The sequence below is a fragment of the Zeus faber genome (assembly GCF_960531495.2).
Source record: "Zeus faber genome assembly, chromosome: 14".
Classification (NCBI taxonomy): Eukaryota; Metazoa; Chordata; class Actinopteri; order Zeiformes; family Zeidae; genus Zeus; species Zeus faber.
This window is the reverse complement of record NC_137200.1, coordinates 30,795,717-30,815,394: the sequence shown is the minus strand read 5'-3', so window position 1 is coordinate 30,815,394 and position 19,678 is coordinate 30,795,717. Positions and strand designations below refer to the sequence as shown.

Sequence of the window (19,678 nt, the reverse complement as noted above, 5' to 3'; positions counted from 1 at the left end):
AGGGTGAGGGAGCTGGACGTGTGCACCCTGACCACCTGGGGCCTGGCTGTGAAGAAGTCCAGGATCCAGGCACACAGCGAAGTGTTCAGTCCTAGCTCCCGCAGCTTGACAGCCAGTCTGGTGGGGACTATCAAGTAATACATGGAGGTGTGTATTTTGTCATTACTTTTATCATTGGGTGTAATTGAGTGTGGGTGGGTGCGATTCACAATATTCACATTTGTTCAAAGTTCAAAATGTTTTATTTGTCAGGTGTACAGTACAACACAAGGTCATTCGGTACAATGAAATAATTGGGGCATGACAGGCAACAACTGCGTAGTGGGCATAAAAAATATAAAATAACAAGGCAACTATAAGGAGTAAATATATATATATATATATTTTAATAAAATTAGAGTCGGATATAAAAAAATAAAATATAAAAAAAAATAAAAAGTAAGTGTTGATGTTACAAATACGGGCAAGAGGTCACAGTGTATGTACATAAAATGAAAATAAGAAAAATAACCCTAAAATGTAAACTAAAATAATTTGAACATTGTAACAGTTCCAACAGAAATAGATCAGTCTATTGCACAGGATATGGATATAAATATAAAGTGAAGCAGTACTGGTGGATATGTACATGTAGTTGTGGTGATGTACATTTAATTTACACAGGTGACTACAGATGTTGCAGCTTGAAAAGCCTGATGGCCTGAGGGTGAAAACTGTTGGTGAGGCTGGTCGTCCGTGCCCGGATGCTCCGCTAACGTTTACCAGACGGCAGCAGCCTGAACCATTAAAGCCCACCCATTAAAGATTCCAAAAATGAGCTCCTGTCTCCGGGTACTTATTGGGAGAGTGTTGAGCTCGCTGTATTGCCACGTACGGCTACGCGTGATGAGGGCAGAAGACCCACAGATATCAACATTATTTATATAATCACACCTGCACTATCTTCTATTAGAGAATTCCCTAACTTCCAGTGGAAGGTTCATTTTCCTTTTCCTTCACCGTGCATGTGTTTTATATATACTGTATATATCTTTATATATATTTATATTCTATTATTATTATTTTTTCTAAACACATAATTACACACTCGAAAGAAAAACACTCCAACTATTCCCAACATTTTGAATAATGTACACATCCACGTCATGAAAAAAAATAGAAATATCCTTATTGTCTTTTGCTTTATTTCCAATCGGTTTTCTTGCAGCCGTCAGTGACGTGTGCCTGGTGTGAGGAGGCTGGAATGAGTTTACATCCAGAAAAATGTGATTTGTTTTTCTGTGGCTGACAGACAGACAGACAGACAGACAGATAGAAAGATAGACAGACAGATAGATGTCTATATATCAAAGTTATTGTTTTAATTAAGCAAGCTTTGAAGTGAAGTGTTATCTAATCTGATCTTATCTCATAATATCTGATCTGATCTTTTCGTATGATGTACCTGGACCTATAGTGTCATTTATCTTGGCAGTTTGGTAAAAATCTTACCAGATGTTTGTTTAGATGCTGGGCACTGAAAGGTCTGACCTATAACACACTTTTTACAGAACTTATTGTGTATAATCGCAATAATGACAAATGTAATGACATTTCACTGCATATATGAATGACCGCATGCATATGTATGTGACAAATAATCTCTATGACCATACTGAAGACAACAGCGAATCACAGGGCTCGTCTCAGAATGGGACACAACCTCTCATGACTATAAAAGCCTCTTCAAGTAAAGAGGAGGCAGACTGGTCAGAACATTTCTTTGAAGGATGACTGTATCTTTCTCTTTATTCTGCAGAATAAATATCTTTAATACTCCGTTTTTTTTCCTGTAGCCGGCAGATTAACCTCATCGTCCACGCGGGAGAAATTCTCCAACTGTCTCCAAACAAAAGCAATAAAAATGGTGTGTTTTTATTTAAGATGTATTTGTTTTGCTCCGTTTCCTAATTGGCCGAAACAAAAAAAAGCCCTGGATGTCACGACAGCGTCACAAGTTCTCTCCGGTGAATCCAAAAGCACAACGGAGGCTCCGGGGTCGGTGCAACACATCAAGGGTTTGTCGCAAAAAACAGGCCAGGATGAAAAGCAGGAGATGGGTCCGTACGGCCAACAACACCACAGCGGCGGCTGAAGAGCTGAGCCCACAATCCAGAAGGCGGGAAGTGGGTCAAGACCAGGCAGGACACCGGACGGCTGCGTGGAAGACACCGGACCACGGGAACCAGACCGCTCCGGTACATACAGACAGGCCCAGAGCCACACGTTGGCACCGGCAGTCGTGCGACATTTAAGATACGAGCTGCTGTTGAAGCCCAGAGAATAAGAAGACATGTTGTCACGGTGCTGAGTGGGGGGAGGCCGAGCTCCAGGGAAGAGCCAAACTCAAGCGGCGGGAGACATAAACAGGACATAAGCGGCAGAAGAACACGCGGCACAACTACGACCAAGCAGGACGAAACGAGGAACAGAATGAAGTGATGAGGAAACGGGGAAAAGCCCGACGCCGAACCTCCCGCACGACAACTTTACGTCGTCGTTGTAAACCTGCTGCAGCTCAGGCATTTCATGGGCCACGTGAACCCTGGACCAGAAGGGCGCGCGCTGATGGAGTCAATACACTGACAGCGAGAGCGAAGCATGAGTGTCACTTATCAAACTTACTTTCAAAGATTTCAATGACTTTTACCAAACTGTTCATAGTGAAGCATTTAAGAATGAGTCAAAAAAACAAGAGCAGGAAGTAAGACTTTATTCATCTCCACAGACGCTAAACCCTGACCCTAAACTGAAAGCGGTCCGTTACCTTCTCTACTTATAATTTAAAATTGAATTGAAGATTTTCAAATCAATCAATATACACTTCAGTTAATCTTGAATACACAACATCATAACACAAACACAGTAAAAGACTAAAACACCTAAACAGACATGAGACTAAAAGGTTGAAAAAGGAGCAGGTGCAGGAGAAGGAACAGAGCAGCTCTGAGCTGCCTGGGGCTTAATAATCCTCCCTGATGGGGGTGCATCCAGAGAAGAAACTGTTCTGGGAGTTGGTGAGGATCCGTTTCTTCTTCTTCAAGATGCTCATGGTGCTTGTGTCATCGTCACCTTCCTCACTGTCTTCCAAAAAGGACTGGCCTTCCAGCTTTAGATCTGCAGAGTTGTGTCCCATCGCCCCAATTTCCTCAAGCACCTGCGACATACAAATTCAGGTGGACATTGAAAGAAGCACCATGTAACCTTTGGTATTTGATGCCCCTACACCGTCGAAAAAAACCTTTGTTTCGCTTATCGCTCACGTTTCGATAACGATCGGTTACAAACGCGTTCCAGCGCCACTCGCACGGACGGCGCCGCCTCAGCCAACGGCGGGTGGGGGGGCGGGCTCATCGCAGCGGACGTCAGGGCAGATGAGCTCGGCCTGACGTAGCCGCTCACACACGCCCTCAGAGGTGGAGCAAACCCCGCGGCGCAATGAAAGGCATCGCCGGCCGCGGTGAGGTGAGGCGCTGGACGCCCAGCGGACCACCTCGTCTGCCCCGTGGGGGAGGTGGAGCGGCTACGTTTTGTATGAGCATTATTATTAGTTTATAATTTAGTATTTACTTTTTAATACATTTTACCAGGCAAAAAAATATAAATAAAATAAATAAATAAAATGAAAACGGTAATAACCAGAGACAAACATCAAGGCCGTGACATTGTGCCGTAACGCGTAACACACTTTTCCTGCGGTTATGTTACATAGTGCAAGAACAGGCGTTGGGGGAGGGGTGGGGGGGGTCGAGGTGCCGTTCTCCATATTACAAGACAGTGTCATATCAAAATGATTTTAAAGCTGTTATTTTAGGGTAAAAAAAGTCACATAGTGTTGCTTTAATTGGCCTCAACCAAATTGATGGAAATGCATATAATTCACATTTTACATATTGCATCTCTAACACTGCTGGGAGCCTGCTGAGGAGTCCTTGAGCAAGACACTTGACCCCCCAACCGCTCCGCGGCGCTAACGGCAGCCACTGCTCCTACATCCTGCTACGTCAGGTACCAGGATGTAAAATGCAGAGAAATGCATTTAGTTGTGCAATGACAATGAGTGTGACCTCATCAACCTGCTCTTCATTGAAGCCGTTTATTTCAGCGGTGATGCCAAATGATGTGTTTCCACACGTGGTGACATGAAGTGGAGGAGGCTTCATGAGGATCTGCTTTTTATTCATTTGTCTAGTTCATCACAGGTTGATGTCATATTGAAATAAATAATGGTTATAAATGTTATTTAACTTTGTCATGGTGCTTGATCAGTGCTGTTGACGTAAAACTGTTTAACGGGTTGACAACTCTCCCAAATGATTTTGAGAAAAAAAACAAAAAACAAACAAACAAAAAAATCCCCATCAGCTGAGCGGGGGGGGGGGGGGGGGGGGGGTTGTTTATTCTCATGATGAATAAAAAAATGTGTTTGTATGATTTCTCTATAAACAGGCAGCACCCAAAGAAACCAGATTTACCTTCTTGGTGGGTAAGCAGGACGGGGGTTTGAAGAAGGTGACGCTGCCAGGGTTGATGGCTGTGGAGTCCTGAGGGAGAGACTGTGAATCATCAAACTTGTCATCCAGCTTGTTCACGTGCTGAAAGGCAGAAGACAACGCACATTTGAATACATTCTCATTTATATTTGCATTACCCTCTAAATGTGGTTGAAACTGACCTGGACTTAGATTTGGAATCAAAAAGCTGTTAAGGAACCATGACCAGTCTTCAGAAAACAGAAACATGGCCACGCACGGCTTGAGAGGGAAATATTCAAAAAGCGGATTTTTTTTTACCACTCACGTACACACACACTCATGTACACTCACGTACACACACACTCATGTACACTCACGTACACACACACACTCATGTACACTCACGTACACACTCGTACGTACCTGAGCAGGGACTTCCAGGTTTCTACATTTCATGTGATCACAGGTGCAGTTTTCACCACACGTCATCTTCCCTTTGCGACAGCGGCACAGCTTGTTGCTGCAGCAGCCCTTGCAGGCGCACTAGAGAGAACCATGAAGGGTGGACATGTTTTACAATCATTTGATACAACACCAGTGTTTCAAATGACCATTTGGCTCATAGCTGATGCAGATGATTTCCAAATTCCCATGAAGGCAGCATCACTTCCTGCTTGGAGCGCTGCAGAAAGCCCCGCCCACTGTGATGATGTCACTCACCCCGCTTGGCTTGGCTTTCTTTGAAGCCCTGCGGCCTTTGTCGTACTTGGCAGGGCGCCACTCCTCCTCGTCGTCGTCGTTGTCGTTGTCGGAGGCAGACAGCAGCTCCTCCAGGCTGATGGACATCCTCAGCGGTGCTTTGGCTGTTGTGCAGCGCTTCACTTTGGGCTGCGGTCACCATCACATGAAACATGCAGTATTCAGAATGGAAAACAGGTTTTCATCCAATGCAACCGTATCCTTTTCAGGACATAAAACTTGATGTTCAAGTATCTGAAAAGTGATTTCCAGATCAAAGCAGGCTCCACATGCACACTGGCCTGGTGTGGCAGGAACATCCACAAGACAAAGATACAGAAAGGTTCCACTTTATTCTCTGCTTTAGATTTCAGGTGAAGGAAAAACAAATCCCTGCAGCAGTACAGGCGCGATAATATAATCTATAATATAATCTATAACATATAGTATAATATATAATATAATCCACAATATAATATAATCTATAATATAATCTATAACATATAATATATAATATAATCCACAATATAATATAATCTATAATATAATCTATAACATATAATATATGTTATAGATTATGGGGATGGTAGCTCAGGCGGTAGAGCTGGTGGTCTAGTGATCCAAAGGTTGCTGGTTGGATCCCAGGCTCCTCCTGCTAGCATGCTGTAGTGTCCTTGAGCAAGACACTTAACCCCTAATTGCTCCTGATGGCTGCGTCCGTCAGTGTTTGAACAATTGTAAGTCGCTTTGGATAAAAGCGTCTGATCAATGACTAAATGTAATATATAATATAATCCACAATATAATATAATCTATAATATAATATAATAATAGTGATTCAAATGTCACACACAAACTGAGGCAGTGATTGGGATCAGAGATCCGTATATAAAGAAGTTACTCACATTATGTAATACTGTTACCAGTGTTATGGTAAAATACAACCACCAGCCAGAAAATTAAAACCACTGTGTATTTTCACTAAGAATTGTGTAGTTGGTACACAAAATGCGTACAGGTTGGCAGTTGTGGTAATATAGTTACTAGAGTTGTGGTAATGTAGTTACTAGTGTTGTGGTAATGTAGTTACTAGTGTTGTGGTAATGTAGTTACTAGTGTTGTGGTAATATAGTTACTAGTGTTGTGGTAATATAGTTACTAGTGTTGTGGTAATATAGTTACTAGAGTTGTGGTAATGTAGTTACTAGTGTTGTGGTAATGTAGTTACTAGTGTTGTGGTAATATAGTTACTAGTGTTGTGGTAATATAGTTACTAGTGTTGTGGTAATATAGTTACTAGTGTTGTGGTAATATAGTTACTAGAGTTGTGGTAATGTAGTTACTAGAGTTGTGGTAATGTAGTTACTAGTGTTGTGGTAATATAGTTACTAGTGTTGTGGTAATATAGTTACTAGTGTTGTGGTAATATAGTTACTAGTGTTGTGGTAATATAGTTACTAGAGTTGTGGTAATGTAGTTACTAGAGTTGTGGTAATGTAGTTACTAGTGTTGTGGTAATGTAGTTACTAGAGTTGTGGTAATGTAGTTACTAGTGTTGTGGTAATATAGTTACTAGTGTTGTGGTAATATAGTTACTAGAGTTGTGGTAATATAGTTACTAGAGTTGTGGTAATGTAGTTACTAGAGTTGTGGTAATGTAGTTACTAGTGTTGTGGTAATGTAGTTACTAGAGTTGTGGTAATGTAGTTACTAGTGTTGTGGTAATATAGTTACTAGTGTTGTGGTAATATAGTTACTAGTGTTGTGGTAATATAGTTACTAGTGTTGTGGTAATGTAGTTACTAGAGTTGTGGTAATGTAGTTATTAGAGTTGAGGTAATATAGTTACTAGAGTTGTGGTAATATAGTTAGTAGAGTTGTGGTAATATAGTTACTAGAGTTGTGGTAATATAGTTACTAGAGTTGTGGTAATATAGTTACTAGAGTTGTGTTAATATAGTCATTAGAGTTGTGGTAATATAGTCATTAGAGTTGTGGTAATATAGTCATTAGAGTTGTGGTAATGTAGTTATTAGATGGTGTGGAAATATAGTTACTAGAGTTGTGGTAATGTAGTTATTAGAGTTGTGGTAATGTAGTTACTAGAGTTGTGGTAATATAGTTACTAGAGTTGTGGTAATATAGTTACTAGAGTTGTGGTAATATAGTTATTAGAGTTGTGGTAATATAGTTACTAGAGTTGTGGTAATATAGTTACTAGAGTTGTGGTAATATAGTTACTAGAGTTGTGGTAATATAGTTACTAGAGTTGTGTTAATATAGTCATTAGAGTTGTGGTAATATAGTCATTAGAGTTGTGGTAATATAGTCATTAGAGTTGTGGTAATGTAGTTATTAGATGGTGTGGAAATATAGTTACTAGAGTTGTGGTAATGTAGTTATTAGAGTTGTGGTAATGTAGTTACTAGAGTTGTGGTAATATAGTTACTAGAGTTGTGGTAATATAGTTACTAGAGTTGTGGTAATATAGTTATTAGAGTTGTGGTAATATAGTTACTAGAGTTGTGGTAATATAGTTACTAGAGTTGTGGTAATATAGTCATTAGAGTTGTGGTAATATAGTTATTAGAGTTGTGGTAATATAGTTACTAGAGTTGTGGTAATATAGTTACTAGAGTTGTGGTAATGTAGTTACTAGAGTTGTGGTAATATAGTTATTAGAGTTGTGGTAATATAGTTATTAGAGTTGTGGTAATATAGTTACTAGAGTTGTGGTAATATAGTTACTAGAGTTGTGGTAATATAGTAACTAGAGTTGTGGTAATATAGTTACTAGAGTTGTGGTAATGTAGTTATTAGAGTTGTGGTAATGTAGTTATTAGAGTTGTGGTAATGTAGTTATTAGAGTTGTGGTAATGTAGTTATTAGAGTTGTGGTAATGTAGTTACTAGAGTTGTGGTAATGTAGTTATTAGAGTTGTGGTAATGTAGTTATTAGAGTTGTGGTAATGTAGTTATTAGAGTTGTGGTAATATAGTTACTAGAGTTGTGGTAATGTAGTTATTAGAGTTGTGGTAATGTAGTTATTAGAGTTGTGGTAATGTAGTTATTAGAGTTGTGGTAATGTAGTTATTAGAGTTGTGGTAATGTAGTTACTAGAGTTGTGGTAATGTAGTTATTAGAGTTGTGGTAATGTAGTTACTAGAGTTGTGGTAATGTAGTTATTAGAGTTGTGGTAATATAGTTACTAGAGTTGTGGTAATATAGTTACTAGAGTTTTGGTAATGTAGTTACTAGAGTTTTGGTAATGTAGTTACTAGAGTTGTGGTAATGTAGTTATTAGATGGTGTGGAAATATAGTTACTAGAGTTGTGGTAATGTAGTTATTAGAGTTGTGGTAATGTAGTTATTAGAGTTGTGGTAATGTAGTTATTAGAGTTGTGGTAATATAGTCGCTAGAGTTGTGGTAATATAGTTATTAGAGTTGTGGTAATATAGTTACTAGAGTTGTGGTAATATAGTTATTAAAGTCGTGGTAATGTAGTTATTAGAATTGTGGTAATATAGTTATTAGAGTTGTGGTAATATAGTTACTAGAGTTGTGGTAATATAGTTACTAGAGTTGTGGTAATATAGTTATTAAAGTCGTGGTAATGTAGTTATTAGAATTGTGGTAATATAGTTATTAGAGTTGTGGTAATGTAGTTATTAGAGTTGTGGTAATGTAGTTATTAGAGTTGTGGTAATGTAGTTATTAGAGTTGTGGTAATGTAGTTATTAGAGTTGTGGTAATATAGTTACTAGAGTTGTGGTAATATAGTTACTAGAGTTGTGGTAATATAGTTACTAGAGTTGTGGTAATATAGTTACTAGAGTTGTGGTAATATAGTCATTAGAGTTGTGGTAATATAGTCATTAGAGTTGTGGTAATGTAGTTATTAGATGGTGTGGAAATATAGTTACTAGAGTTGTGGTAATGTAGTTATTAGAGTTGTGGTAATGTAGTTACTAGAGTTGTGGTAATATAGTTACTAGAGTTGTGGTAATATAGTTACTAGAGTTGTGGTAATATAGTTATTAGAGTTGTGGTAATATAGTTACTAGAGTTGTGGTAATATAGTCATTAGAGTTGTGGTAATATAGTTATTAGAGTTGTGGTAATATAGTTACTAGAGTTGTGGTAATATAGTTACTAGAGTTGTGGTAATGTAGTTATTAGAGTTGTGGTAATGTAGTTATTAGAGTTGTGGTAATATAGTTACTAGAGTTGTGGTAATGTAGTTATTAGAGTTGTGGTAATGTAGTTATTAGAGTTGTGGTAATGTAGTTATTAGAGTTGTGGTAATATAGTTACTAGAGTTGTGGTAATATAGTTACTAGAGTTGTGGTAATGTAGTTACTAGAGTTGTGGTAATATAGTTATTAGAGTTGTGGTAATATAGTTATTAGAGTTGTGGTAATATAGTTACTAGAGTTGTGGTAATATAGTTACTAGAGTTGTGGTAATATAGTAACTAGAGTTGTGGTAATATAGTTACTAGAGTTGTGGTAATGTAGTTATTAGAGTTGTGGTAATGTAGTTATTAGAGTTGTGGTAATGTAGTTATTAGAGTTGTGGTAATGTAGTTATTAGAGTTGTGGTAATATAGTTACTAGAGTTGTGGTAATGTAGTTATTAGAGCTGTGGTAATGTAGTTATTAGAGTTGTGGTAATGTAGTTATTAGAGTTGTGGTAATGTAGTTATTAGAGTTGTGGTAATATAGTTACTAGAGTTGTGGTAATGTAGTTATTAGAGTTGTGGTAATGTAGTTATTAGAGTTGTGGTAATGTAGTTATTAGAGTTGTGGTAATGTAGTTATTAGAGTTGTGGTAATGTAGTTACTAGAGTTGTGGTAATGTAGTTACTAGAGTTGTGGTAATGTAGTTATTAGAGTTGTGGTAATATAGTTATTAGAGTTGTGGTAATATAGTTACTAGAGTTGTGGTAATATAGTTACTAGAGTTTTGGTAATATAGTTACTAGAGTTTTGGTAATGTAGTTACTAGAGTTTTGGTAATGTAGTTACTAGAGTTGTGGTAATGTAGTTATTAGATGGTGTGGAAATATAGTTACGAGAGTTGTGGTAATATAGTTATTAGAGTTGTGGAAATATAGTTACTAGAGTTGTGGTAATATAGTTACTAGAGTTGTGGTAATATAGTAACTAGAGTTGTGGTAATATAGAAACTAGAGTTGTGGTAATATAGTTACTAGAGTTGTGGTAATATAGTTACTAGAGTTGTGGTAATATAGTTACTAGAGTTGTGGTAATTAAGTTATTAGAGTTGTGGTAATATAGTTATTAGAGTTGTGGTAATGTAGTTATTAGATGGTGTGGAAATATAGTTACTAGAGTTGTGGTAATATAGTTATTAGAGTTGTGGTAATATAGTTATTAGAGTTGTGGTAATATAGTTACTAGAGTTGTGGTAATGTAGTTATTAGAGTTGTGGTAATGTAGTTATTAGAGTTGTGGTAATGTAGTTATTAGAGTTGTGGTAATATAGTCGCTAGAGTTGTGGTAATATAGTTATTAGAGTTGTGGTAATATAGTTACTAGAGTTGTGGTAATATAGTTATTAAAGTCGTGGTAATGTAGTTATTAGAATTGTGGTAATATAGTTATTAGAGTTGTGGTAATATAGTTACTAGAGTTGTGGTAATATAGTTATTAGAGTTGTGGTAATATAGTCATTAGAGTTGTGGTAATATAGTCATTAGAGTTGTGGTAATGTAGTTATTAGATGGTGTGGAAATATAGTTACTAGAGTTGTGGTAATGTAGTTATTAGAGTTGTGGTAATGTAGTTATTAGAGTTGTGGTAATATAGTCACTAGAGTTGTGGTAATATAGTCACTAGAGTTGTGGTAATATAGTCACTAGAGTTGTGGTAATATAGTCACTAGAGTTGTGGTAATATAGTTATTAGAGTTGTGGTAATATAGTTATTAGAGTTGTGGTAATGTAGTTATTAGAGTTGTGGTAATGTAGTTATTAGAGTTGTGGTAATGTAGTTATTAGAGTTGTGGTAATGTAGTTATTAGAGTTGTGGTAATATAGTTATTAGAGTTGTGGTAATATAGTTACTAGAGTTGTGGTAATATAGTTACTAGAGTTGTGGTAATATAGTTACTAGAGTTGTGGTAATATAGTTACTAGAGTTGTGGTAATATAGTTACTAGAGTTGTGGTAATATAGTTACTAGAGTTGTGTTAATATAGTCATTAGAGTTGTGGTAATATAGTCATTAGAGTTGTGGTAATATAGTCATTAGAGTTGTGGTAATGTAGTTATTAGATGGTGTGGAAATATAGTTACTAGAGTTGTGGTAATGTAGTTATTAGAGTTGTGGTAATGTAGTTACTAGAGTTGTGGTAATGTAGTTACTAGAGTTGTGGTAATATAGTTACTAGAGTTGTGGTAATATAGTTACTAGAGTTGTGGTAATATAGTTACTAGAGTTGTGGTAATATAGTTACTAGAGTTGTGGTAATATAGTTATTAGAGTTGTGGTAATATAGTTACTAGAGTTGTGGTAATATAGTCATTAGAGTTGTGGTAATATAGTCATTAGAGTTGTGGTAATATAGTTACTAGAGTTGTGGTAATATAGTTACTAGAGTTGTGGTAATGTAGTTACTAGAGTTGTGGTAATATAGTTATTAGAGTTGTGGTAATATAGTTATTAGAGTTGTGGTAATATAGTTACTAGAGTTGTGGTAATATAGTTATTAGAGTTGTGGTAATGTAGTTATTAGAGTTGTGGTAATGTAGTTATTAGAGTTGTGGTAATATAGTTACTAGAGTTGTGGTAATGTAGTTATTAGAGTTGTGGTAATGTAGTTATTAGAGTTGTGGTAATGTAGTTACTAGAGTTGTGGTAATGTAGTTATTAGAGTTGTGGTAATGTAGTTATTAGAGTTGTGGTAATGTAGTTACTAGAGTTGTGGTAATGTAGTTATTAGAGTTGTGGTAATATAGTTACTAGAGTTGTGGTAATATAGTTACTAGAGTTGTGGTAATATAGTTACTAGAGTTTTGGTAATGTAGTTACTAGAGTTTTGGTAATGTAGTTACTAGAGTTGTGGTAATGTAGTTATTAGATGGTGTGGAAATATAGTTACGAGAGTTGTGGTAATATAGTTATTAGAGTTGTGGAAATATAGTTACTAGAGTTGTGGTAATATAGTTACTAGAGTTGTGGTAATATAGTAACTAGAGTTGTGGTAATATAGTAACTAGAGTTGTGGTAATATAGTTACTAGAGTTGTGGTAATATAGTTACTAGAGTTGTGGTAATATAGTTACTAGAGTTGTGGTAATTAAGTTATTAGAGTTGTGGTAATTAAGTTATTAGAGTTGTGGTAATGTAGTTATTAGATGGTGTGGAAATATAGTTACTAGAGTTGTGGTAATATAGTTATTAGAGTTGTGGTAATATAGTTATTAGAGTTGTGGTAATATAGTTACTAGAGTTGTGGTAATGTAGTTATTAGAGTTGTGGTAATGTAGTTATTAGAGTTGTGGTAATGTAGTTATTAGAGTTGTGGTAATGTAGTTAATAGAGTTGTGGTAATATAGTTACTAGAGTTGTGGTAATATAGTAAATAGAGTTGTGGTAATATAGTTACTAGAGTTGTGGTAATATAGTTACTAGAGTTGTGGTAATATAGTTACTAGAGTTGTGGGAATATAGTCACTAGAGTTGTGGGAATATAGTCACTAGAGTTGTGGGAATATAGTCACTAGAGTTGTGGGAATATAGTTATTAGATGGTGTGGTAATGTAGTTATTAGATGGTGTGGAAATATAGTTACTAGAGTTGTGGTAATATAGTTACTAGAGTTGTGGTAATATAGTTATTAGAGTTGTGGTAATATAGTTATTAGAGTTGTGGTAATGTAGTTATTAGATGGTGTGGAAATATAGTTACTAGAGTTGTGGTAATATAGTTATTAGAGTTGTGGTAATATAGTTACTAGAGTTGTGGTAATGTAGTTATTAGAGTTGTGGTAATGTAGTTATTAGAGTTGTGGTAATGTAGTTATTAGAGTTGTGGTAATGTAGTTAATAGAGTTGTGGTAATATAGTTACTAGAGTTGTGGTAATATAGTTATTAAAGTCGTGGTAATGTAGTTATTAGAATTGTGGTAATATAGTTATTAGAGTTGTGGTAATATAGTTACTAGAGTTGTGGTAATATAGTTACTAGAGTTGTGGTAATATAGTTACTAGAGTTGTGGTAATATAGTTATTAGAGTTGCGGTAATATAGTCATTAGAGTTGCGGTAATATAGTCATTAGAGTTGTGGTAATGTAGTTACTAGAGTTGTGGTAATATAGTTATTAGAGTTGTGGTAATATAGTCATTAGAGTTGTGGTAATATAGTCATTAGAGTTGTGGTAATGTAGTTATTAGATGGTGTGGAAATATAGTTACTAGAGTTGTGGTAATGTATTTATTAGAGTTGTGGTAATGTAGTTATTAGAGTTGTGGTAATATAGTCACTAGAGTTGTGGTAATATAGTCACTAGAGTTGTGGTAATATAGTCACTAGAGTTGTGGTAATATAGTCACTAGAGTTGTGGTAATATAGTCACTAGAGTTGTGGTAATATAGCTACTAGAGTTGTGGTAATATAGTTATTAGAGTTGTGGTAATATAGTTATTAGAGTTGTGGTAATGTAGTTATTAGAGTTGTGGTAATGTAGTTATTAGAGTTGTGGTAATATGGTTAGTAGAGTTGTGGTAATATAGTTAGTAGAGTTGTGGTAATATAGTTACTAGAGTTGTGGTAATATAGTTACTAGAGTTGTGGTAATATAGTTACTAGAGTTGTGGTAATATAGTCATTAGAGTTGTGGTAATATAGTCATTAGAGTTGTGGTAATATAGTCATTAGAGTTGTGGTAATGTAGTTATTAGAGTTGTGGTAATGTAGTTATTAGAGTTGTGGTAATATAGTTACTAGAGTTGTGGTAATGTAGTTATTAGAGCTGTGGTAATGTAGTTATTAGAGCTGTGGTAATGTAGTTATTAGAGTTGTGGTAATATAGTTACTAGAGTTGTGGTAATGTAGTTATTAGAGTTGTGGTAATGTAGTTATTAGAGTTGTGGTAATGTAGTTATTAGAGTTGTGGTAGAGTTGTGGTAATGTAGTTATTAGAGTTGTGGTAATGTAGTTATTAGAGTTGTGGTAATGTAGTTACTAGAGTTGTGGTAATATAGTTATTAGAATTGTGGTAATATAGTTATTAGAGTTGTGGTAATATAGTTACTAGAGTTGTGGTAATATAGTTATTAGAGTTGTGGTAATATAGTCATTAGAGTTGTGGTAATATAGTCATTAGAGTTGTGGTAATGTAGTTATTAGATGGTGTGGAAATATAGTTACTAGAGTTGTGGTAATGTAGTTATTAGAGTTGTGGTAATGTAGTTATTAGAGTTGTGGTAATATAGTCACTAGAGTTGTGGTAATATAGTCACTAGAGTTGTGGTAATATAGTCACTAGAGTTGTGGTAATATAGTCACTAGAGTTGTGGTAATATAGTTATTAGAGTTGTGGTAATATAGTTATTAGAGTTGTGGTAATGTAGTTATTAGAGTTGTGGTAATGTAGTTATTAGAGTTGTGGTAATGTAGTTATTAGAGTTGTGGTAATGTAGTTATTAGAGTTGTGGTAATATAGTTATTAGAGTTGTGGTAATATAGTTACTAGAGTTGTGGTAATATAGTTACTAGAGTTGTGGTAATATAGTTACTAGAGTTGTGGTAATATAGTTACTAGAGTTGTGGTAATATAGTTACTAGAGTTGTGGTAATATAGTTACTAGAGTTGTGTTAATATAGTCATTAGAGTTGTGGTAATATAGTCATTAGAGTTGTGGTAATATAGTCATTAGAGTTGTGGTAATGTAGTTATTAGATGGTGTGGAAATATAGTTACTAGAGTTGTGGTAATGTAGTTATTAGAGTTGTGGTAATGTAGTTACTAGAGTTGTGGTAATGTAGTTACTAGAGTTGTGGTAATATAGTTACTAGAGTTGTGGTAATATAGTTACTAGAGTTGTGGTAATATAGTTACTAGAGTTGTGGTAATATAGTTACTAGAGTTGTGGTAATATAGTTACTAGAGTTGTGGTAATATAGTTATTAGAGTTGTGGTAATATAGTTACTAGAGTTGTGGTAATATAGTCATTAGAGTTGTGGTAATATAGTCATTAGAGTTGTGGTAATATAGTTACTAGAGTTGTGGTAATATAGTTACTAGAGTTGTGGTAATGTAGTTACTAGAGTTGTGGTAATATAGTTATTAGAGTTGTGGTAATATAGTTATTAGAGTTGTGGTAATATAGTTACTAGAGTTGTGGTAATATAGTTATTAGAGTTGTGGTAATGTAGTTATTAGAGTTGTGGTAATGTAGTTATTAGAGTTGTGGTAATGTAGTTATTAGAGTTGTGGTAATATAGTTACTAGAGTTGTGGTAATGTAGTTATTAGAGTTGTGGTAATGTAGTTACTAGAGTTGTGGTAATGTAGTTATTAGAGTTGTGGTAATGTAGTTATTAGAGTTGTGGTAATGTAGTTACTAGAGTTGTGGTAATGTAGTTATTAGAGTTGTGGTAATGTAGTTATTAGAGTTGTGGTAATGTAGTTACTAGAGTTGTGGTAATGTAGTTATTAGAGTTGTGGTAATATAGTTACTAGAGTTGTGGTAATATAGTTACTAGAGTTGTGGTAATATAGTTACTAGAGTTTTGGTAATGTAGTTACTAGAGTTTTGGTAATGTAGTTACTAGAGTTGTGGTAATGTAGTTATTAGATGGTGTGGAAATATAGTTACGAGAGTTGTGGTAATATAGTTATTAGAGTTGTGGAAATATAGTTACTAGAGTTGTGGTAATATAGTTACTAGAGTTGTGGTAATATAGTAACTAGAGTTGTGGTAATATAGTAACTAGAGTTGTGGTAATATAGTTACTAGAGTTGTGGTAATATAGTTACTAGAGTTGTGGTAATATAGTTACTAGAGTTGTGGTAATTAAGTTATTAGAGTTGTGGTAATTAAGTTATTAGAGTTGTGGTAATGTAGTTATTAGATGGTGTGGAAATATAGTTACTAGAGTTGTGGTAATATAGTTATTAGAGTTGTGGTAATATAGTTATTAGAGTTGTGGTAATATAGTTACTAGAGTTGTGGTAATGTAGTTATTAGAGTTGTGGTAATGTAGTTATTAGAGTTGTGGTAATGTAGTTATTAGAGTTGTGGTAATGTAGTTATTAGAGTTGTGGTAATGTAGTTAATAGAGTTGTGGTAATGTAGTTAATAGAGTTGTGGTAATATAGTAAATAGAGTTGTGGTAATATAGTTACTAGAGTTGTGGTAATATAGTTACTAGAGTTGTGGTAATATAGTTATTAGAGTTGTGGTAATGTAGTTATTAGATGGTGTGGAAATATAGTTACTAGAGTTGTGGTAATATAGTTATTAGAGTTGTGGTAATATAGTTACTAGAGTTGTGGTAATGTAGTTATTAGATGGTGTGGAAATATAGTTACTAGAGTTGTGGTAATATAGTTATTAGAGTTGTGGTAATATAGTTACTAGAGTTGTGGTAATATAGTTACTAGAGTTGTGGGAATATAGTCACTAGAGTTGTGGGAATATAGTCACTAGAGTTGTGGGAATATAGTTATTAGATGGTGTGGTAATGTAGTTATTAGATGGTGTGGAAATATAGTTACTAGAGTTGTGGTAATATAGTTACTAGAGTTGTGGTAATATAGTAACTAGAGTTGTGGTAATATAGTTACTAGAGTTGTGGTTATATAGTTACTAGAGTTGTGGTAATATAGTTACTAGAGTTGTGGTAATATAGTTATTAGAGTTGTGGTAATATAGTTATTAGAGTTGTGGTAATGTAGTTATTAGATGGTGTGGAAATATAGTTACTAGAGTTGTGGTAATATAGTTATTAGAGTTGTGGTAATATAGTTACTAGAGTTGTGGTAATGTAGTTATTAGAGTTGTGGTAATGTAGTTATTAGAGTTGTGGTAATGTAGTTATTAGAGTTGTGGTAATGTAGTTAATAGAGTTGTGGTAATATAGTTACTAGAGTTGTGGTAATATAGTTATTAAAGTCGTGGTAATGTAGTTATTAGAATTGTGGTAATATAGTTATTAGAGTTGTGGTAATATAGTTACTAGAGTTGTGGTAATATAGTTACTAGAGTTGTGGTAATATAGTTACTAGAGTTGTGGTAATATAGTTATTAGAGTTGCGGTAATATAGTCATTAGAGTTGTGGTAATATAGTCATTAGAGTTGTGGTAATGTAGTTACTAGAGTTGTGGTAATATAGTTATTAGAGTTGTGGTAATATAGTCATTAGAGTTGTGGTAATATAGTCATTAGAGTTGTGGTAATGTAGTTATTAGATGGTGTGGAAATATAGTTACTAGAGTTGTGGTAATGTATTTATTAGAGTTGTGGTAATGTAGTTATTAGAGTTGTGGTAATATAGTCACTAGAGTTGTGGTAATATAGTCACTAGAGTTGTGGTAATATAGTCACTAGAGTTGTGGTAATATAGCTACTAGAGTTGTGGTAATATAGTTATTAGAGTTGTGGTAATATAGTTATTAGAGTTGTGGTAATGTAGTTATTAGAGTTGTGGTAATGTAGTTATTAGAGTTGTGGTAATATGGTTAGTAGAGTTGTGGTAATATAGTTAGTAGAGTTGTGGTAATATAGTTACTAGAGTTGTGGTAATATAGTTACTAGAGTTGTGGTAATATAGTTACTAGAGTTGTGGTAATATAGTCATTAGAGTTGTGGTAATATAGTCATTAGAGTTGTGGTAATATAGTCATTAGAGTTGTGGTAATGTAGTTATTAGAGTTGTGGTAATGTAGTTATTAGAGTTGTGGTAATATAGTTACTAGAGTTGTGGTAATGTAGTTATTAGAGCTGTGGTAATGTAGTTATTAGAGCTGTGGTAATGTAGTTATTAGAGTTGTGGTAATATAGTTACTAGAGTTGTGGTAATGTAGTTATTAGAGTTGTGGTAATGTAGTTATTAGAGTTGTGGTAATGTAGTTATTAGAGTTGTGGTAGAGTTGTGGTAATGTAGTTATTAGAGTTGTGGTAATGTAGTTATTAGAGTTGTGGTAATGTAGTTACTAGAGTTGTGGTAATGTAGTTATTAGAGTTGTGGTAATGTAGTTACTAGAGTTGTGGTAATGTAGTTATTAGAGTTGTGGTAATATAGTTACTAGAGTTGTGGTAATATAGTTACTAGAGTTGTGGTAATATAGTTACTAGAGTTTTGGTAATATAGTTACTAGAGTTTTGGTAATGTAGTTACTAGAGTTTTGGTAATGTAGTTACTAGAGTTGTGGTAATGTAGTTATTAGATGGTGTGGAAATATAGTTACGAGAGTTGTGGTAATATAGTTATTAGAGTTGTGGAAATATAGTTACTAGAGTTGTGGTAATATAGTTACTAGAGTTGTGGTAATATAGTAACTAGAGTTGTGGTAATATAGTAACTAGAGTTGTGGTAATATAGTTACTAGAGTTGTGGTAATATAGTTACTAGAGTTGTGGTAATATAGTTACTAGAGTTGTGGTAATTAAGTTATTAGAGTTGTGGTAATATAGTTATTAGAGTTGTGGTAATGTAGTTATTAGATGGTGTGGAAATATAGTTACTAGAGTTGTGGTAATATAGTTATTAGAGTTGTGGTAATATAGTTATTAGAGTTGTGGTAATATAGTTACTAGAGTTGTGGTAATATAGTTACTAGAGTTGTGGTAATGTAGTTATTAGAGTTGTGGTAATGTAGTTATTAGAGTTGTGGTAATGTAGTTATTAGAGTTGTGGTAATATAGTCGCTAGAGTTGTGGTAATATAGTTATTAGAGTTGTGGTAATATAGTTACTAGAGTTGTGGTAATATAGTTATTAAAGTCGTGGTAATGTAGTTATTAGAATTGTGGTAATATAGTTATTAGAGTTGTGGTAATATAGTTACTAGAGTTGTGGTAATATAGTTATTAGAGTTGTGGTAATATAGTCATTAGAGTTGTGGTAATATAGTCATTAGAGTTGTGGTAATGTAGTTATTAGATGGTGTGGAAATATAGTTACTAGAGTTGTGGTAATGTAGTTATTAGAGTTGTGGTAATATAGTCACTAGAGTTGTGGTAATATAGTCACTAGAGTTGTGGTAATATAGTCACTAGAGTTGTGGTAATATAGTCACTAGAGTTGTGGTAATATAGTCACTAGAGTTGTGGTAATATAGTTATTAGAGTTGTGGTAATATAGTTATTAGAGTTGTGGTAATGTAGTTATTAGAGTTGTGGTAATGTAGTTATTAGAGTTGTGGTAATGTAGTTATTAGAGTTGTGGTAATG

The 19,678-nt window shown here is 34.6% G+C and overlaps 1 protein-coding gene across 1 annotated transcript in view; it reads right to left on the bottom strand.

Annotated features, from left to right (window-relative positions):
* Nucleotides 1-2,737: 2,737 nt before the first annotated feature.
* Nucleotides 2,738-19,678, bottom strand: part of kif4 (kinesin family member 4) — a gene marked incomplete at its 5' end in the record, with an annotated part of 37,188 nt that continues 20,247 nt past the window's right edge. Inside the window, 4 exons of the mRNA XM_080013615.1 lie at nucleotides 2,738-3,196; nucleotides 4,515-4,634; nucleotides 4,938-5,057; nucleotides 5,235-5,402. Of these exons, the coding sequence (XP_079869741.1) occupies nucleotides 3,002-3,196; nucleotides 4,515-4,634; nucleotides 4,938-5,057; nucleotides 5,235-5,402 (603 nt within the window). The 3' untranslated portion in view covers nucleotides 2,738-3,001. The remainder of the gene's footprint in view (nucleotides 3,197-4,514; nucleotides 4,635-4,937; nucleotides 5,058-5,234; nucleotides 5,403-19,678) is intronic.